Source organism: Labrus mixtus, chromosome 11 (assembly GCF_963584025.1).
Source record: "Labrus mixtus chromosome 11, fLabMix1.1, whole genome shotgun sequence".
Lineage (NCBI taxonomy): Eukaryota > Metazoa > Chordata > Actinopteri > Labriformes > Labridae > Labrus > Labrus mixtus.
This window is the reverse complement of record NC_083622.1, coordinates 14,746,773-14,769,053: the sequence shown is the minus strand read 5'-3', so window position 1 is coordinate 14,769,053 and position 22,281 is coordinate 14,746,773. Positions and strand designations below refer to the sequence as shown.

The window sequence follows — 22,281 nt, the reverse complement described above, 5'->3', positions numbered from 1 at the left end:
CCACAGGTGTGAGTGTTCCCTCTCTTTTCTCTACTTTATTCCCCTCACTCACTTGTTCACATGCAAGGTCGTCTTATCACCGCCTGCAGCTGTCGGCTGCTTATAAAAATAAACAGTAGATGGGTATTCCTCTCTCCGTCTAGCTCGCTCAATTTCTGTTTTTTGTTTTTGCCTTTGTTTGTTGCAGCTCCCAAAAGAGCTGAAGCTATTTTTTTTATAGCCATTCTCTTCTTTAAACTGTGAAATCCATGTATGCAAAGTAATTTAGACGTAGAGTAAATATCTGGGAATAATCAAAGCTGGTTTCTTGAGGCTAAACACTCTAAAAATATTCTCCTTTAAACAGTTTTTTTATTCTGTTACATTGGGCTTCTTTAAAGTAGTCATACTGTGTGTACTATCTAATGTAGGTTTTCTGATGAAGAGTACCCAGGCAGACCCTCAAGAGACCTCATAACTCACCCATGTTAAGTTAAAGCAAAACAGACGCACTATCATTCATCCCCCAAATGAGTCAAGTGGTCCGTTGTGGACAAAGAATAACTCCTGGTTTGTGAGACAGCTTGTTTTCTTACATCTGTGGGCATTAAGTGCATCCAAAAAGGCTTTTGTTAAACAGCACTGCTTTGAGGTATTGTCTACCACTGACTGGCTCCATTCACGATTAATAGCTAATTTTATGAGATAGCTTTAAACCTCAGAGCCTCGGAGTGTGTAAATGTTAATGAATAACTTGTGAGCTCTGTTTCAAGTGGAAGCTTGACCAAAGAATGGGTTTTTTTTGTTGTTGTTGCTTTTCTCTTGAGACAAACTTCCTCTCTACGGAGTGATCGATTAGTCAAATCCCAAAATGCAAATGATTGGATTCACTTTGATTGGCCAAGCAAATGTTTACTGTATAATGAACGTTTGCTAAGGGGTTTGCTGTGGAAAGGGCAAGGACACAGCAGCCTGCACCAAGGGTCAGCCCCTTCAGCGCCATTGGTGATAAATCTAGACTGTTATTAAAGTGATATATATGAGACATGACAGGTGGGATTGAAGTATTTATCAATTGTGTCAAGATTGATTAGATTGTGGTTAATTGACCTCTGGGGAATTGGTTATCCCAGTGGCTGAAAAAAAGGCTCCAAAGTCCTGCACACGATGGAAAAATAGTAGTTTAAGTCTCCTGTATGCTTTTTGAAATGTAGAAAATCGTGGCTAATCATACTTAACGATACTAAATCTTTATCTCTAGAGGTTTTACATGGAGTTATTTAAAGTATGTTTGAAATGCAATCAGCAAAATGCATTACATTGCATTAGGTACAATTAAGCCACTGCTAAATGAAAGTATGCGTGAACACACACACACACAGTTCTGATTAAAGCCATAAACCGTTAGCCGCGTTGACAGCAACAAACAAGTCATAAATTCCACACATCACCAACTGATGGGAAAGTGGGGAGGGGGGTCTCTTTGAAAAGGTCACCTTAAAGTCATATAAAAAGGCCAAAGGGCAATTTAAGACTCACAGAAGACTTTGAGCATAGTGGCGGCTTCTCCAACCCCAGCAGAGCCGGCGGTGACCTGGCAGTAGAAGACGAGCTCGTCGGAGGGTTGAACTGACGAGATGGTCAAGGTGGAGTCCTCTCCGATTGTGACGCGTCCGGTCAGAGGGGTGCCATCGTCACTTTTTCCTTCACCACCCTGAGAGTGGAAAGCCACACGCTTCCTGGTGTCCTGCTCCTCCTGAAGGGATGCACGGATGGGAGATGCAGAGAAGAGGACAGGATAAACATGAGCAGAAGTTAAAAAAATGACCTTTGACCTGAGTTTGCTAATTGCAGACATAAGAAGATATTCAAAAACCATTACAGAAATAAATGTAAAGATGACTTACAATGAACCATTCAACAACTGTGTTGCTTGATGATGACCCTGTGTAGGTGCAGGGAAGTTTGGCAGTCTCTCCTTTAAGGACTTCCACTTTGGCATTCACATTCACTGTAACAGTCCCACTACAAACTGTAAAGAAAACACACACAAAAACAGAGACACAGATTAGTTTTTAAGACTCAGATACAGGAAAGTTCTGGCAGTAAGGTCTTAGAGGTTATATAGGTGTAGAAGATTTAAATTGACCACAGGGCATCAATTCTACTCACTACAAAAGTTGCTTTGATATGTTTCTTTGGCTCTCAGTTCTAACTACATCTGACACTATCTGCTAAAGTAGCTAGTCAGAAGTGTTAGTATTCCCTTAAAAGGTGTTTGAACTGCAGTAAAAACTGTTAAGGGCCCCCCCGAGTCAGTCACTGTCAGTGTTCTCCATTCAACAGACACATTAGGATGCACATAGTGTCCCAGATATCAATGGGAGAGAAGTAGCTAGGGCACAGACTGGATCCAAACTGGATCCTGTGGGGATAGGAAGCTCTAACTTTCTGTACATGTAGTTTTAAAGAAACAACGTGACAAGGAGATTATATTACAGAGAGGAGAAACGCAGGAGGGGCGGGGAGGGGAAGGAGTTCCATTTCTGCTAATGAAGTCACTGCAGCACATGCAATGCCATAAATCACACATTACAGTAACACATGAAGGCTTGTGTGGAGTTCACTGTGTTGGTGTGCGGCTGTAATGTGTGGAAAAGGAATGCCAGGAAAGGACGGAGTTGTATCTGCAAGAGGGGTTATACTATACTATTTAGCAAGCTTATTTAAAACATAGTGTTTGCCAAAGTAGGACAACATAGTAGCTAAAATCCCATATCCCTGTGATTTCTGTCTATTATCCTAAATGCCATCTCAGAAATAAACCAGGAATTTTTTTGTCGAGTAAATAATGGATGAACATGACAAGAGAGAGTAAAATACAAAATGTTTCTATCCTGCAAAAAGTCCAAACATTCAGCTTAGTAAGTAAGATTCAAAAGCAAAAGATCTACACTATTTGTTAAATATTTAAATCCCAGATATACACAGTACTCTGCTAATGAACGAGCCAGCCCTGCACGCTAACATGAATTAATCATGGTATCAACTTCTGGACTACAAAATCTACGCTTCAATAATTTATTTGTTGTGCAATACAGCCAAGAGGGGAGAGGACGGACTTTGGGGAATCATATTTTGTTTGACAGGCTGGTATTAATAACAGTGCAGGGAAATGAAGACGGGGAAGATGAAAGGCTGTTTGCTCAAAACGTCTTGAGAGAGAGAGAGAGAGAGAGAGGAACGGAGCCAGGGGATGACCGCCTTGTTATCACTGTGCTGCGAGGAAGAAAGAGAGCCAAGGGTGGACGGAAGAAAGGGCAAAGGGTACATATAGGGGAGATAATAGGAAAGCTGTCAAAAATTACACACAGTGGTGTGTATGTGTGTTATTGAGACACTTCCCACCAGGGTCAGATGCTGTGATTGACCCACAAACCACACTGAGGTCATGGGTTGGTTAAGCGTTGACATTTGATGAAAAGACCTCATGTCTCTCCTGTGTTCTTTCACTTCCTCTTTCAATACTTTTTCACTTCCCTTGTCTCAATGCTTACCCTGCTCCTCGATTTCATTTAATTTTTTCTCCCCCTCTCGTTGTCTAAATATTTTGTTCCATTAGCTCAGTAGCTCTCAGGCAAAACAACATTAGTTCTACAAACCGAGTTTCATGTTCCAACTTAGTAAGAGGGATGTAGTAGCCCGAAAGAAAATCTGCCTCTGTTTCTGCGCCAATCCAAAGAGCAGACAGACGAGCAAACATACAAGAATGTGTGAGTAAACCGAGCGCCGTGCTTTTAGGCAGCACTCAGGATTTAAGAGTTTCGTTAAGTGGTGCATGGGAAAAATACACACAACATACCACATTAAATCAAAGGACTTCCTGGCACATGCAGAGAGAACCTGAATTCTAACTCTAGTTTTGGGTTTTAAAAACAACAGGAATTTCAGATATAAAGATGCAAACTGAATCCAGTATGCATTGCAGCATGTTTTTGAGCAGGTTTGGCATTTCTACAGAAGAGGTGGTCAGTCACTTGGCAATTGGTCTCTTTCTCTGATACAGCCTGAAATATTGAAAAGAGAAAATGGATGTTTTTCCAAGAATTTTGTACCAATACTCATAGAATCATTTTTAACAGCTTTATTAATCCTCCGACTCTTAGTCATAGCTCGATAACGCTACATGCGTTGGCTAAAGAACAGCAATGTTTCCATCGGATCTCAGCTGTTCTTTAATGGCAAATTAAGCATGCTTACAAGATAAAGTTTTTGTTAGTACCACTAGCCTAGGCACATTTTAGCATGCTAACAACCTACAGTGAGATTGTAGCCTAATTCTGTAAAAATATTGCATGCTAAAAATCTGTATGCTAACATTTACACTGTTACAGAATGTCCTAACAGCACAAGAGCATTAGATATCGCTTTCCATCACACAGCAAAATTCCCCTCGCTGTCCGAGGAATCCAACTATTAATTTTTCTGCACTGTGAATTTCAGTGTCCCCGTTCAAACAGTATATGACATTTACAGTAGTGCTGTCGTTTTGAAGGTGGGGGACACTGTGTGTGATGCTTTGTATTGATAAGCCGCTAACGCTTTTAAAACAAGCTAACAAGGTGTGTTGAGGGAGAAAATCTGGAAAAATCAGAACTCCCAGCGCCTTGTCAAGCTCCCTCATTCCTCTTCATTTGACTATGAGTGACAGGAATGAAAATAGAAACCGGGTCTCAAGGTAAAGCGATGCTACGCATTGCCTGATGCTCGCGGGCTGTTAGGATGCTCAAATGGGAAACAATGGAATCAAGATTTTGTTGCACGCTCTTTAGACACTGACTTAGCAAGCTAGCATGCTAACATTTGACGTTTGCTCAATACACACTGTTGTGCCAAACTACAGCAACACAGTTAACTTAGAGATAATAAAACTGAAACATTAGGAAGTGTAGAAGACAAAGCCATGGAGAGAAATAAATCTACTGACTGCTTATTTTTAGCTGTGCAGGAGGTCACTGAATACAGATCGCATTCACTTCCTGTGGAAACAGCTGTGTGTTCTTATTGTGTCATTTTGCGCTCATTTTTCAGTCTCTGACACTAATTTGCCAGCGTAATGGAATATAATGAAAACTGCTGAATCGTCACTTTTAGAGCAGCTGCGAGCCCAAATTTAGCCTCTTATGGGGGAATAGAAGTCGACTGCTATCAGCCAAGACAGACTGTGTGAATGTGTGAATATAAGTCACAGACAAAACGATCTACTGAGGATGCGTGGAAGTTTTCTGTATCTTTACATAATTAAGTAGTGGACTGACTTGTTTTTATTAGAACAACAGTCACGTAAACAGAGCTACTGTCGGCTAACACAATGAAACCGGCCATCTGTACCACATGTTTTTCCTCTCCCTATCTCTCATTTAATTTTATTGTCCTAACCCTTTTCACCCTCTCACACACATATTTTAGTGTTGTTCACAATATGTTTTTGGTCCAGAGTGATCAGTCAAGCCGCTGCTCTGTGTTTTAACACACGAGGCAGCTGCTGGGACAGAGACAGACAATTAAGGCATAATTAGGGAGTCCTCTGTCCAATCCAAGCGTGTGTGTGTGTGTGTGTGTTTCTGAGGGTGTGTGATTGTGTGTTTAGAGACACAGGCTGCTGGCGGTCACTTTGTGTGTTAGAGAGAGAGAAAGAGAGGTGGGAGAGTCGGGTGGGTGGGGTGGGTGGGGGTCCAGCTTCATGGGGGTCTCGTTAGCTGACGCAGGCCAGCTAATCGGATTTAAACCAAAGAGAGGGAAAGTGTGTGTGAGGTGGTGTGTGATGGGGTGCATGACCGGGTGGAAAGACAGATGGGAACGAGACGGTCAGACTGTGACCTGCACACACACACACACACACACACACACACACACACACACACACACACAAACACACACTCCTACAGTAAATCTATAATGCATGGGATATTTATGAGCAGCAGAAGCACCCCAAAAAGCTTCGGTTAAGTACAGTGTGTGCAGAAAAAGAAAAGATCCAAGACTGCATTCAAAGCAGCGTGGTAGAGTAGAGGAGACCCAGAGAATCGTGTCAGTCCCACATCTCCTGAAAAGTTAATGTGAAACCATCTTCAATACTCTCTGTGTGTCTGCTTTTTATACTCTTTTTACTGCCTGCATCTCTTTCTCTTCTCCCCCCCCATTTTCTCTTTAATACACACACACCTACACACACAAGCTGGTGCCCCTTATTATGAAAGGAACCAGCTGGATCCTCTCTCTCTCCTGTCCTCTTTTTTCTTTCTAGTTCTCCCCCCCCCCCCCTCACCTACTGCCACTGTTGTATTCCGGACATTAAAACCAGGAGCCTCTTTTTCTCCCTCCGACTCTCTCCTTTTCATGCCTCATTCTCAAAGAGCATTCTTTAATACCCAGTGCACAAACTCGCTCGGGAGGCTCGTCTGCGCATGTGCGTGTTTGAAAAAAAAAACAGACAGAAAAAGAGACTGCAAGAGAGCAAAAGAAAGGCACAAAGAGATAAAAAAGAAAGGGCAGACATTTAAAATAATAATAAAATGGGACACAAGAAACAGTGTGTGTGTGTGTGTGTGTGTGTGTGTGTGTCAAACCAGCCTTACCTACATGAGTGTCACCCAACTAGAACCTCTTTAAGCTACCATGAGCCCTGTTTCGCTGATAGAGCCCGCCTGTCTGCTCGCTAACCCAAACACCTCTCCATGAGGGAAATGCATGCTCTAGGAAGCCTTATTTGAGTCTGCTGTAGACACCGGATGATGGTGCTAGGGGTGTAAGAAAACTGTATACAGTCAGCATATTTCATAGAGATAGAGCAAAAAGATCTGCACATTTGCTAACTAGGGAACAGTGTTTGCAGGACTACATCTATGAGGTGAGGGCAAAGCTTAGGGACAATGACTGATAATGGCAAAAGGTGTGTGTGCACCTCAGTGCATGTTTGGAGTGTGTGTGGTCCAAACCATCTTTGGCCTCTAACAGGATTAGTGTTTGACTGTTGGCAAAGCAAACAGCGCTCTGCTGCAGACGATTCTGCCGCAATGTCACGAGGACTGAGTCACCTACAGTTTAGCGGTCACATAAACGACAGCACAAAACAAAGATACTTCCACATTTTCATTCACTCATTCCACTGATCAGCGCCTCTTTCATTCTTTTAAGGGGTTATTTCTCTCTTTTAATGAACACTCAAATTGAATTCATAGTTAATCTTAAGGGGATTAGGTTTTAGCTACAGAGACTAAATACAGCTCGACCGTAGCTAACATGCACCCTCTCAAAGTATGTTGTACTAAAATAAACTTTCACAAATTCACTCAAATTTTGATTTCACAAAAGTTTATTTCCAAGTGTTTGCCTAAACTATATTGATATAATTTTTCTTTGAAAACCTGATGATTTTATGCCCCGTCTGTTTTAATTAGCTGCCTGTGTGTGAAGCACTTTGTAATGTGAATGTTCAAATAGTTATTAAAGCTTGAACAGGATTATGTGGCAGACAGAAAGGGCGGTGACTGGTCAGATTGGTCGCAGTTTGTTGGCTGTAACTCAATTTTTACCCCCTTACTGCCTAATCTTGGGATAAAACTCTCTGCTAATCAATTGCTCATTTGACCAATAAAGACTCAAAAATTATAATTAAAAATGCCAATCGAAATTCCCTGAAGTAAAAATTCAGACCTATTTTTGAAAATCCAAAGATATTATAGTAAGAAAAGGGAAATTATTAAGTTATCACAATTAGGAAAGTTAAACGGTTGTGCACAATCTGTTAATTTTTAGATTTTTTAGACAATTCCCAGAGTGGAGAGTTGAACAATGGCTCAGTAATCTTCATATTTGCAGTAACAGTCGGACTATTTTGTGACTCAGAGAACACCTGGATCTCTCTCTCACAAACTTAGTGAAGGAATGTGACCACACTGAATCTGGTGGTTTGTACTACACAGTCTGATAATGTATGACACATCCCTCCTGTGCTGCTATGGTGGATTCAAAGTGAGGAATCAATTTCTACGCTAAAAACATACAACAGGACTGCTGTGCTCTAAACTGAATACACAAACATAGATGCGGCTTCACTCCCACCACAAGCTCTAAGGACTTATATCACCACAGACACACAGCAGAGAGTTGATGAGACACACTCTGGGCATGTGAGTACAGTTTGTGGCAGTGGAGTGTGGCGAGCTGCCCTCAGCTCTCTCTCACTCTGATAATGGCCCGTTAATGTTGCAGACTGGATGGGACTCAAATCCTGTGTTTACGGCCTTTTCAGAGACACTCAGCGCTTGCATTAGTCTGCCGGAATAGCTAGATGGGAACAGTGTGCACTCCTCAGGAAATGAATTTTGTTAAGAGAGTTTCATTTCAGCAGACAAACTTGGTCCATATCAAATGTATCCCAGAGGGCCAGCTTTAAGATGGGAGATAAACAGAAACAGGCTCGTTTTGCTTATGAGGTTAAAAATGCTGTATGGTAGAGTTTGCAAGTGATACTTCCAAGTTTGTAAACTGCAAAGACATGAAAGAAAAATGGAGAAAAGTTGCAAAATGATGTTTGCAACTTTGTGGGAGGACACAACAACAGTCAAATCTCAGTCAACTATTTCCTACAGTTTGAATAGCAGCCAGATTACCAGTACAGTTTATATACTGTATACTAAATGATAAAAATGTGTGAGTGAGTGTTCAGGGTTAGTGTGTATGTGTGTGTGTGGTAAGGGGGCAGGCTGGGTCAGGCTTCCAGTGTCGAGGGTGGGTCCATGTAAGGCCTGGACTCCGTCAACGCCTGAGTGATGAGACAAGAACAGGTGCAGCGCAGGAACAGCAGCTGCTGCTAATACACACACACACACAGTCACCAACAATGAATGCCACATGCAGAGGGCATGGGAGAGAGTGAAAAAGACAGGCACAGAGTGAGACACACACACACGCACAGAGATGACAGACAGGGGGGTGAGAGAGAGAGGGAGAGAGAGAGAGAGAGAGAGAGAGAGAGAGGAAGTTTCCCAACCTGTTTACAGACAAGAAGCGTTTGTAGAAGTAGAACTTTTAGCAACCAAGGAGACCAAAAGCAAACACACACACACACACACACATAAAGTGACATAAATAGATGCAATACTGTCACTGTATGTCACTTTGGACACCTCTTATGGAAAGTGTATCCATACATGATCCATGCATAGCAGACTGAGAGCAGCCATGTCTGTTGGTTTCCTGCCAAGTGTTAAGCTTTCAGGAGGAAGAACTGATATGTATATAGTGCTGATTACATTCACACTGTGATTCAACTGGAATGAAAAGAAGGGTCAACAAAATGAAACGGCTAATAATAATAAGAGAAACTCAAATAGTAACCCTTTTTCACACATGCGCTCCTTAAAAATCTTGAGAAAATTTCAGGACAACCTGTCCCTGAAATCTTCCTGCATTTCCCCTTTCACACATGACCCTCACAGTGGGAGATCGTCACTGTCTGACAGGTTGTTGGGTGGGGGGCAGGGTCTCAGGAGGCAGGACATGGCCTTAAAAGGACACCGCAGAAGTCAGAGTGTAATGTATACATCATATCCACGATTCCAGGAAAAAAAAGAAGAAACAATAGTCTGCCGCTATGATGCCAGTTTCAGCCTTTATATTAATACTTTGTGTATTTGGATTTATTCACCGTATATACGGAAGAGTGGAACAGAATAACAGCAGCTGAGACGCAGAACAGAGCATGAAGAAGCTTCATCAGCACATATTATCAACATCCATCCCCACTCTCTTAAAGTGACCCTAATATTACCTGCTGCATTTACTCATCGACTGAGCTCCACTTCTCCCTAACTTTCACAAGGGGGCTGGCAGGAAAAGTTCTGGATATAGTTAGGGGGAAAAATTTTGCATTCACACCTCGCACCTCACCCAAAACATGTTGAGAAACTTAAGCAGTGCTGCAGTGCATGTGTGAAATGGCCTCATGTCTTGTTGTACCCGCCCTAAATTCCGAGCAGATTTCTCATCATTGCAAACACTGCCTACAAACTTGATAAGTATTTCCTATCTTGCTGATAAGATATTTACCTATCATAAATTCACAAACATCCTAAACTAGCTTACAGTAACAACTCCCATGTAAGTTTGTTCTTCTAAAATTGCCAAAACCACAAAGGAGTTTGGTTTGACCTTTCTAAAGACATGGGTGGCTGTGTTTGCTCTTTGCTCTCCTCTTATGTTATCTCTTGGGGCTTCATTTGCTTATAATGTTCCGTGAGAAAGGAAATATCCCAGAGCGTACACAGATAGAGTTCTTCAAGTGCCTTCATACTCGAGTCAGAAAAGTCCCTGATGAACATCCAAAGACGACTTCCTGTGACTTCTATTCAGTTTGTAACTGTATCTTCGCCGACGTGAAGTGAGAAGCTAAAAGAAAATAAGAGTTCCTCCTAAAGAACAATTTCACTGCAGTCTACTTCACAAGAGTGCCTTGAAAAACTTTTTTTTAAAGGATTTTTTTTTTCCCCCCAATAACACATGGATCTCAGTCCTCTAAAGTACCAATTACAGCAATGAGAGCAACTGCCTCAGTCTTGTAAATCTCCTCTGACTGTTTGATCACAAGCCGGTCCAAAGCCTCCGCAGTCATAACTCCTCAAGTCGATAGCCGCGGCCTGTTGTGCTTCAAAGGTGATATCTGAGCCTCCAATAGGAATCAAACACAGTCATATCTTTGATGCTCCAATTTCATTGCTTAGTGAAAAAGGGTGCCTTCGTTTTTTTTTGATTAAATGTGAGATAGTCGGATCCCGGATGTTAAGAAGCCACGTTAAGCTTTTTGCACAGTTATTACAGGATGTGAAGTGGGGGGGGGGGGGGGGCTGTCTGTGTTTCTGTCTGGGCTTGTACCGATGTACCACCTGAGTGGAAGTGAAAAAGAACACACCTGGGACCTCGGGGCAACACGCACATTCAAACGCACATTCAGGCTGCAGCTGCTTGTAGAGGTCATTTGAGTCAAGAGGAGGAGGATGTTTTTTACATTTTGGTTCTTAAACCTAAAGCTTTGCGTGTGTGTTTTAGAAGGAGGAAAGAAAGAGAGTAGGTGTTATTTTTTGTTAGATAACAATCCTGTGACCTCGTATTCCTCTTTTTCCTCATTCATCTGAAGTTTTGTGTTTTCGTCGCTTCATTTGTCTCCTCTGTCAGGGCTGACGTTTTAAGGCTCTGCTTTTTTTTTTAGCTTGAAGTTTTTCTCCCTTTCTTTCTTTCTTGTTTGATGTGTAATGCATGCTTTGAATGAAGCTGATTTGATTAGCGGTATAACAGACAGAGGACGGCTGACAAGGACACGAGTTTAGACGAGGTCTGATGTTCCCAGGGACTTGTCGTTGACGCAGAATGCAGCTGAGTCAAACATGAGGCTATTAGCAATTAGCATGAGTACACATTAGTTTTTTCCCGAAATGCCATTAACCCAACTATGTTAGCATCTGTGTGTTTGACTCGATGCTATAAAATGCGTCGCCCAAAGTCATCGCAAAGTTCAATGACTCGGCAAATGAGGACTGCCGGCCGAGCAGCGGGTGTGTGTGTCTCTTTGTGTGTGTGCTGTGTTAGAGTAAAGGGCAGAGAGGTAACATCACAGTGTGTGTGACAGGGTCGCGTAAATCACAGTTTTACTGGTGTGTGTGTGTGTGTTTTGTCATCGCACTGCAGTTTAGAGGCTCAAGACAAACAGTGTGAAGTGGGCAACAAGGTCGGCCTCTCACACACTCTTTTGTGCAACAAGAGATTCCCCTTCGTCGGTCCTGTTGGCCGGGAAACGGGGTGAGAAGTCAGCCCCATTCAAAGAGGGGAATTTAGAGCTGAGTGGTCAGTGTGTGTATGTGTGGAGGCAGGGTGTGTTTGTCCTCAGCGAAAACATGAGCCAGCGAGTCAGGAGAACAAAATGAGGACAAGGATGGATGGTAAGAGCAAGGAGAAGAAAAACACAAGAGGAAGACAGGAGCGCATGAGCCGAATATGAATCTGTGGAGCTGACATTGCAGTCTTCTCTGCAGAAAGCCACGGCTGGAAAAAAAATAAAGCTATTGTGTAAAGAGATTATAAATAGAGCTTTGAATGCATGAGTCTTGTGAGTTTTAGTGCTGTGTAAGTGCTTCTGCAAAAGTCACTTTGATAAATGGTCTCACTGATAAACCAAAGGATTGTCTGAGTGTCCTTCCCCATTAGAGGAAAATTGAAATCATCTCTCACATTGGAATATCTGGGCCATTTATAAGAGCTAATATCTTTTGAGCTGACACAGTCTGCTGCTGTTATATGTGGCTCCATTAACGGTAAGTTAGCACGACAATAGCTGGAGTCTTGCTCCTATTAGAATTCACTTTAAGGTCTTAATACAGCGCAGGTAGCAAAGGTAAAAAAAAGAAAAGAAAAAGGAAACAAGGCCAGAACGGTGAATGAACTGCTGGATCAGAAAGAAAAATCAAGCGGAATTTCATTACTTTTTGAATCAAAGGGCACAAAACTGAGAGGGTCCACCAATTACCCGGCTATGTCTCCTCCTGGCTGCCTTTCATTTTCAGAGGGAACTCAATTTGGTGAAAGAGAGAGAGAGAGAGAGAGAGAGAGAGTGTGTTTGTGTGTGTGTGGGTGCGTCCTGATCAAGTGAGAGAGAACCCAATCAGAAGATGTCACTTAGGGGGCAGAGATGAGAAAAGGTGTTAATATTTAATGTTTTCGGGGCTCCTGAATCTGGGCCTCCTCTCCCTCTTCCTTCCATCCCTCTCGCCTCAGGCGCTCCAATTAACACACCCTGTCCTTTCTCTCCCCCCTCTCTCCCTCTCTTTCTTGCCGTTCTCTCCTTCCTTAAAACGCAGCCCCTGGCGCCAAAAAAAAATGTAGAAACCGGAGGAGAGAGGAGGCAGAGAGTTTGACTATTCAGCAGTGCGATGCAAAGTTTGGAGGAGAACAAGTTGAGGGGGCTATAGGGTCTCAAAGAGGAGAATAAGCCCATAGAAGAGGACACTGATGCTTTTGCAGGCTCGAGCATCAAACCAGAGAAGAGGCTGTGGAAAGAAATGTTTCTAGATGCAGGAATAAAATTGGAGCAGAGGACAAAGAGATGAAGTGAGGGAAAAAAAGAGGGTCCTCATGAGGCTTTGCAATTCCCCTCAGCCTCTACCTATTTACTAAGGTAAATGACTGGCTTTAATGGGCCAGAATAATATGCAATGTTTGGCTGAGGCAATCTGTCTGCATATGTCGGTGCTAATGTCGCTGGAGTCCATAATTGGGTCTCGTAATGAGATGCACTCAGTGATTGGAAAGGCAGGGAAGACTATGAATTCCTCTCAGAGCTCCACGTAGAGGTAACTCTGGAAAGAGAATGGATGGATAGATGACAAGTGATTGACAGAAGAAGTAGAGCAAACTGGGATTTTTCGGAATGCAGTGATTATGCATAATGTTCTTTATTATAAAGGGGATTAATGGACCTTTCCCAACATGTTAGGTTGTGTACTCCAGTATCTTTTTTAGTGATTTAACAATATACACATGAATACAGATCGATATTTTGACTCTGTGATCAACAACTAACAATCATTTATCACAATCCAAAAAAAAAAAACCCTCATTTTAAAGCTGATGTGGAGCGCCAGTTGAGCAGAATCAGTGAAGTCCCTGACCCCAAAACCGAGGTCGCCTGCTTATAGCATCGGCCCTGGCTCACACCATGACCTTTTGCTCTTTTGAGCATGAAATCCCAAATTGCTCTTCTTCATATTTCCCATCCATCTCATTGTTCCTACAGGCAAAAGGTCAAGAACCCCTCCCCCCCCCAAAAAGAAAAACTGAACATTATATTGGTGGACCAATATTTCTATGAAGTATATTTTTTAAAGAACAGGTTTTGCTGTTTATTCAAATTCTTGAAATAGTTCAGTAATAAACCAGTCAAATCTTCTATGTTGTCTTTTGTGAGATGATGTAATGTAACTGCATAAAATGGGCCAATGATATTGTCTTTTGTTGATCACAGTCCAATGGATTGAATTGGATCCCAATGGTATGGTGGCATACGCATGCTTTGTCTCTATCAGAAAATATCTAATCCTCCAAATCAAGACTCAATATTATATCCAAAAAATGGATTATATCCAAAGAATGGATATGATATTGAGTCTTGATGTAACTTCTGATTAGTTACCCTAGTAATATTAGGCCAACTCCACTTTGTATATTGATTGCACTTCAGGCAGTCTTAAAGAAAAATCTTCATAGTCCTTCACTTTGCACTGTGTAAAGGGATATCATTAGTACAAACGGAGGCCGTCCTTCCCTTCTGTTTTTGTCAAACTCACATGGGTTCAGACTGTGTAGTGGCAACAAAGCAGCGTTGAATAGGGTCACTGCTGTTATGTCAGTGGATATCATTTCACAGAGGTCACGTAGAACAAGGACTTCTTATCTGTTGTTGCATTTTGATTTGTGAAAATTGGAAATACATGCATCCTGACTTAAATCGCACAGCTAGCCTCAGAGCTGCAGGTGTTTCTACTCAGATTTTATTGCCATTTGTTGCTTCATTGGTTTTATATTCTCTTTTCGAAAACATATTGTCACATCTGTCTCTTGCAGCGAGGACAGACTGTCAGAGAGAGGAGAGACAGAGGGCGAGGGGAAAAGGCTGACTCACAGTATAAATAAGGGGAGAGACATTAAGACTAAAGCTAATCTCACTAAAAGGGTTTGGACAAAGTGCTGCTGTCTCTCTCGCTTCCCTTCTCTCTCCCTCCATCTTTTAATCAATTCATTCTGCAAGTCATTTCCTAGCACAGTGTATGGATAAATACCGAGGGTAAGGTAGCTCCTGTGCTCATTTACTGTAATAAAGAAGACACTGGAGTGTGTCTATTACAGTGTTTGGATATGTGTGTGTGTCTTAAGGAATACAATAGCTTCCAGTCTGTTTGATTATAGTAAAAAAAAAAAAAGAATGAAAGTGACCCAGACACTTTTGTTCCAGAGCGGAAAATAAGATTTGAGATAAGTTGTAAGGAAAGCAAGCCAACAAGTGTCAAATTTCAGCTCTGGACCCTTTTAAAACAGTCAGTCCTGCCAACACATGTGTATTTTAATATGAGCGTGGGGATGGATGTCTCAAGTTCTATTTACAGTGGCCTATTTACAGTTTGATTCCTGTTACATTCACAAACAGAGTGAAGCACGCAAACACACACAAACACACCTGCCTGCCCTTCATATCTCAACAACTCAATCCCTAAGCCTCCCTCTGCCGCCCTTTTCTCTCCAGCAGTCACCTCACGCTGAATTGTAGCACCCAGGTGTTTTGTTGGCAGGACAAAGGGACCTGTTCCTGGGTGGACGGGTTATACACACATGACACAAGGTGAGGTAAATAAAGGGAGGGGACAGAGGACTTTGGGGTAAATAACACTGAGTTGCTACTGTAGCTCCGTTCCTGATCTTCCTCTTTATTTAGGTGTAACCTTTTGTGCTTTTCCAGTTTTCTGTCCACAGAGACATAAATGTGTTAACGATTACAACTAAACAGTAATGTTAGCTGTATCCAATCAAAACATTTCAAAATAAGTATAACTACGTGGGGGGTCTTATTCTTGGCCCCAAACATGTGGACAAGGATAAGAATAAGATTTTATAAGTGACAATTTTACTCAAATGAGAAAAATGCAGCAATGGAAACATGGGTCTAGACAGAAGCAGTTGATCTCAAACTACCAGATTTAAGATCATTTTGCTCAGTTTTACTCTGTTGCAGTTTAAATCAAACTAAATGAAATAAAAAATGAACAATAAACATTTAATTTTTGGAGTTTTAGTGTGGACAAGTATCTTTTGGGAGGCCAGAAATGTTAGCATGGATGCTTTTTCGAAAGGAAATCAGCAAGTTCTAATGCCAATGCCTGTTTTTTTTTTTTTTACTCCACTAAAGTAAAATCACTTGTTCTGCATCCCTCTCACTCGTACTCCTCTCTCTTCTCTCTCTCTCTGTAGGAGTACTGAGTAGCACTCTGCCCATCTCATTTAGATACAGCCCTCCCTTCTCTCCTAATGAGTCTTCATTTTGGCAGAAAAGGGAGGGAAAAAAATCCAGAGAGAGAAACACCATTTCCACTACTTCAGCTGACAGCAGTTCCCTCTTGACGCCCTCTTCTCAAACCCACATGGGACTCTATACGAGAGGGCTGAAATAGGGAGAAAATGGTGGAACAAATGGATCTCCACTCTCGCTATTAGCCTCCATTATCGGCAAGCATCATTTCATAACTAGCAGCTAACAAGGCTTCTGTGTATGCGCCCATGCCTCGGTTGTGTGTTCGATTGTGTGGCCCCGGCTGGGCTAGGATACACAAATCTGGTGTGGACAGCTCAGAAAGCAGAGAGAATTACCCTTCTTTGTGCCCGAGTTGAAATACGAGAGCACCCGCTGAATAAAGGGGGTCTTATAAGGGGGCAAGGGCACTCCTTAGGGGGCTAGTCAGCCAGGCGTGACAAGCCGGTACCGCTGTAATGAGATAACAGGCCACTGGAGTACGCTTTGATTTGTTCCTCCTTTCTCTCCTTTCTATATATCCCTTATCCCTCTGCTGTTTCTCTTATCCATCCATTGCTCCATGTTTTTTAAAAAAACAAAACAGGCCATCATGCTCAGCAGGCTGGTAAAGCTGGTGTGTGGGGGACAGATAGGGGGGATAGAGAGGAAGGGGTAAACACATTGACAGGGAGATAGGGCATGGGGAGAAAGAAAAGGGGCAAAAGTGTGTGGAAATGAAAGCTTGAGAAGGAACGTGTCCTTTTGTGTGTGTGTGTGTGTGTGTGTGTGTGTCCCTGAAAATATATTCAAGTGCTAGCTAACTGGAGCTCGGAAATCTTTTGATTCAAGCAAGGCCCCCTGTTTACAAAAAAAGGCACACTTAAGAGATAGAGGACGGGGAGTAATCAAGAGATCCAGAAACAGGGAGTGTACAGTACGGGTCAGTGCTTCCAGACAGGCTGGATAAACCTCTGCCATCACAGAATTACCCCTGCACCTGCCCTCCGGGCCTCCCTCCCCTTCCTCTTTGCCCCCCTCCTGTCTTGGATAAATACAGTCTTGCACAGTGTTGACAGTGACAACACTCAGTGTGAGGTCGAGAGATACAGGAAGCCCAAAACAAATGCCCCCACAAGTGTTTTATTCATTGCTGCCAGTGACCTCCATTTGTCAGGTAAACCACCAAGAATTCAACTTATCTTTCTCACCTCCACATACTCCACTGATTTATTCCTGGGGAAATATTTGTCTCCATCTTAAATCACGGTTTCCTTATCATTTTAAGGTGGATTTATAGTTTGTGTTGGTGTGGCAGGGGAAGGTATGATTTCATCTAAACGACATGAGCCGTCTTCCCGTCCGGGCTATCAACACTCGCTGTGCCCAAACAGTGCTTAAGCCGAAGATTTAGAACGGTCTGTCTAACCCTAAATCTGTAGTCTCCTGCACTGGAATACCTCACACACACACACTCTCTCCCTACCTTTTGATGCCCCACCTCCTAACCCACTTTCCTTCTCCCCCCCTTAACTCTCTCTACCTTCCACTCTCTCCCCCCTTACTTTCTGTCTTTTTGCCTATTATGGCGGATTAGCTAATAATGCTTGGATGAACTTCAGTAAGTGGGGGGTACAAAGTCACACATCAATACACACACAATCGCTGGCTGGCCGGCTGGCTGGCAGGGAGATACGGTCACAAGCCCGCTGGCACAGACACATGGAGCCTTCTGGAGACGCATGCGGACACCCACACTCGCACACATGCACACACACACGTTTACATGTGGGACCGCGAGTGAAAGGTGCAGAATCCAAAACCAAAGCTCCTATTAATCCCCCCCCGATCCCTTGGAGATAGAATAATTCAGAGTTAATTACGATTCTCTTGCATCCCCCCCTTCCATCGTCTTGATTTCTAAATCCACTAAACTCCCTCTCCATCAGGCAACCGTTTGATTATACTGTCTACTGTAGATCCTTCTTTGTCTCCTCTTCCACATTTTTTATTTGTTTTCCCCCTGCTGCTCCTCTTACTCCTTGGCAGACTCATCCACACTTTGCCTTGACAGAGTAAAATGAGAGGTAAATATGGGGGATGCGATTTCTCTCCACTCCACAATTTATTTTTCTCTCTCTCTCTAATGTACAGGCCTTGGCAGCAGCTGACGAAGAGTCTGGCAATGGGGTTGTGTCTTTCTGGTTTGAGTTTGGAACCACAGTGAGTTTAATTAGGGTGGAGGGGGACCACATGGCTGGATGGTGTAAGAGTGAAGGCTGAGAGGTTGGGGGAAAGCACTGACAACCGCAGAGTAACAAGCTGTGGAGAACTCAGAAAAATACACACAAGTGTAACAGATGCTGAAATATATTTCTAGATATAGATACTGTAGATGCACAATCATTTGTATGCAGACAGCCTGCCGAATATCTTGGTGCCTCAAATGCATTCCAGCATTCAGACAAATGATTATAAAAAGATAAAACGGCTGTGTGGTACACGGTTAAAAGCATCTCACATAATTTCCCATGTCCCACTGCATAATCTTTTGTACCATTTTGCCGCATGCAAGGTGCATATTTAACACAGTGGAAAGAAAAATAGAAAGCACCCCAGAAAAGGAGTTTCTATTTTCTGCACCAACACTTCAAGACAGGCCGACAGATAAGCCGGAGACGTGGAGATAGTGACGGGCTGACTCTCTTCCCATACATGGGTAAAGAGTCAGCCCAGAAGAAAGATGTGTATACTATGCACACAAGCGCATATTTACACACCCCCAGAGTGCATATTTTAAATATCACGCAGCATATGGGCAGAGCATGCACATGTGTCAGAAGTGGTATGCAGATCACGTATTGTGCTCACATATTTTAAAAGTATACCCGGGGGAATTTCAGCTCGCGAGCGGTGGAGTTAGCCAACTCCCGTTTGTGTTAACCTCCCAGCATTCCTTGCTAATCTGCACCATGATGGCACACCTGTCCCCTCAAATTCGCCTTCACTTCCACAGAAATACAGCAACGGTTAGAGGCGGGTACATAAACATATTCATGAACAAACAGCCTCTCTTTTAATTCTCTCTTTCTTTATGCATCCCTCCATCCATCTTCAACCCTGCCTCTCTTGATCTGTGTCCACAGGGAGAAGCCTCCTCTTTTAAACAAGTGCTGCAGTGGTTTGTCTTTGCTTTAGGGGGGTATATGTTACCACGGTAACAGACACAGACGTTATTGTCATAGCTAGACAGGCATTATTGGAAAAAGTAGGAAGGACGGGCACAAGTGGGTTTTTTAAGGGGGCAGGGGCAGGTCAGAGATTGGATGAGTGCAGGGCCAGGGGGTGAATAACTTAAGCAGTGGGCAGGCTGGGGTAGATAGGTAGGTCACATTATTATTGATTGCCTGACATTATGTGGACAGCGGGGGGAGTCCACAGAGACAGACGAATAAATTGTGGCTTGACATCAAAGTCAGGCTACTGACATTGAGCCTACAGGGGACGGGAGCTGCCCCGGGCTGGATTAGAGGAGGATAGATACACACAGACACGCACAGACGCAGACACCGAAATAAACAGGCAACAAGAACTCTGTCCGCGAGTTACCTGATAGAGGACGGTTATAAAGGGAGCCTGAATGAAACCGGAGGAAATGTCAGCCATGAATAATTTCAATTCTAGGCTCTGATTCTTTTAAATAAACCACTTATCATCGGAACATTTTTCTGACGAAGACACCTAAAATGTCGACTTCATTTACACATCAAGTCTCACCGGAGACGTTCAGAAGGCGCATTATTCTAATCGTCACACAACTCCAATCTGCTACCCCATAACCTTTTTTCTACATTTATTAATGCATCATTAAATTATTATTCATAGCTTGGATGATGATGTGATGAGAAGAGAAATAGGAGACAACAGATGAAATAATTAGGGAAATGAAGCTCAGATTTAAATATTCAACATTCATTTTCATTTTGATTCACATGCCTGGTGACTCCGCAAAACAAAAACAGACAATCTAACTGACAGGAGAACAAAGTCTTCTGACAAGATAACTGCATGGCTGTCCAACATGATATACTTATTATCCTGTTAAGTCCCCGCCCGGTGCAGGCTTTTCATCTGTGGGCATCAGGCCCGACACAGAGGGCACCATCCGTCATTGTCTGCTAAGTGATTGACCGGCCCGTCTAGATGGCTATCAGCTAAGCTAACAGGAACCCGCTGATAATATCTGGAATGTGTGAAACCTGAGAGAGACAAAACAACACGCGTCTCAACCTGCACGGACCTGCAACAGCAGGAGATGGACGATAGAGAGACTGAGGCGGATGTGGAAGGTGAGAGAGGGGATGGGAGGGGGTTGATGCAGGTAAGAGCGAGGGGAGGGGGGTTTGCTGGGAAACACAGGTAAGTAAAAAACAAACACACATAAACAGTGGGACGTCGTCATGGATGTGGAACAAGACAAAGACGAGTGGGGATGGGGATAAAGGAAGAGGAGGAGGGTGGAGGGAAAGATGGAGAAAGGTTGGTCATGGTAATATTAACTCTTAAAAACTTCTCTCTCTTTCTAAATCGACTGTCTATTATTAGTCCTTACCCAAGGTTAGATATGGGAATCAAGTTAGAATATTCCAGCACAAAGGAGGACCCCAGAAGAACAATACCCGCATTGGACTGTTTTTGTACCCAGATGTAGCAACACAAAAAGTCTATTCGTCTATTATAGCTCCAAGCCAATCACAGCAAAAGGTTTTTTTTTTGTATTGAGTTTGTTAAACTGCATTGTGTTTGGAAGAGAAGTTGAGTTGGTAATTTATCCGCCCAAATGCCTCCAATACTATCGTGGGTATCCGATGAGGTAGAGAAAAAACGGTATCAACATTCCATATGTATTGACATCACTTTGGTGTTGGAATATCCAGCACTACTGTCAAACCCAGAAGCATTACGTTTGACCCATTCAGTGCCACATCTTCCTCTGCTCACACACCGCCCATATCCTGCTTTCCAGGAGGGTTACACCCGACAAAAACCAACAGCCCTTCCAATCCTATAAAGTGAACACACACAAGGTCAAATGCTGACGTGTGCTGTTGAAGGCCTCCCATGGGATCTCATACCAGATGGGCCTGCGACCCCTACTGCACCCACACACTAACACATACACAAGCATTCAACCTTATTAAAAAAAAGCACATTTACACTACTGTCAGGTCTGTATTTCCCACCGACATCTCATCAATAATGTGGCCCCTCCAGGAGAGATTACTGATGCTTTTTACTGGCCACTGTAAACCAAGGGTTGGTCCGGTTAACAAGGGTTAGGCAAGTTTGTGGCATCAAGTACATGTGAGTTAGTCTATGAGGGAGGACCCTAATGTAGGTTAAAGTTGATTATTTTGGTGATGAATTGGTTGTTTGTTCCAATGATGGACTTTAATGGCATTTTTAAAAATATTTGATAAACCCCTGAAGTAAAGACGCTGGACCTGATCTAATACAATCATTTTCTGATGTGACAATGTGCTGCTTTTGTTGAAAAATCTTTGGATTTTGCCAACTGTTTGAAAAACAAGCACAACAATAACAGCGCTGAAAAAGTGTTAGGGAATCTTTTTCAACTTCTTTTCATATTGAACAGAGTAAACCTTCAAAAAAGATTATTTTCTGAATAATCCTTTGCAAATCTACACCAGTCTGACAAGAATGACTCAGTCATTACAGTAGCTACCACTGGCTGAAAACATATCAGCAAAAGGATCTCCAACTCTCCAACCAAGCATCCAATTCTTTTAAAAGACTACATCTCCATTATCGCAACTCGTGGCAAACACGCTGAACCACATGTCCAGTCAAGATACCATATTGAGAAAACAATAGACACATGAGGGAAGAAAGACTCGGAAGAAAGGCAGCCAGTGATGACAAAAAGATGAAGTCTGACAGGCGGAGATTACAAAGGACGACAGGCGCTGATAGGACGAGAGAGGGAGAGAGATAGAGAAAGAGAGAGAAAAAATGGTAATGTGACAAAACTGGCATGAAGATCGGCAAGATCAAAGAAAACATGAATCAGAAGGAAGGAGTGTGTCACGGTGTCCTTGTATCACTTTAATCATGGCTACTGCATACCACAGTGGCATACAGAATGGTGAGTCAAATGTTCCCCTTTTAATGAA

The 22,281-nt window shown here is 42.8% G+C and overlaps 1 protein-coding gene across 2 annotated transcripts in view; it reads right to left on the bottom strand.

Annotated features, from left to right (window-relative positions):
* Positions 1 to 22,281, bottom strand: part of bcam (basal cell adhesion molecule (Lutheran blood group)) — a 54,926-nt gene that overhangs the window by 17,204 nt on the left and 15,441 nt on the right. For both annotated transcript variants that reach the window (XM_061050206.1, XM_061050207.1), the window contains exons 2-3: positions 1,887 to 2,011; positions 1,519 to 1,735 (exon numbers count right to left, since the gene is read on the bottom strand). In XM_061050206.1, coding sequence (XP_060906189.1) covers positions 1,519 to 1,735; positions 1,887 to 2,011 — 342 coding nt within the window. The remainder of the gene's footprint in view (positions 1 to 1,518; positions 1,736 to 1,886; positions 2,012 to 22,281) is intronic.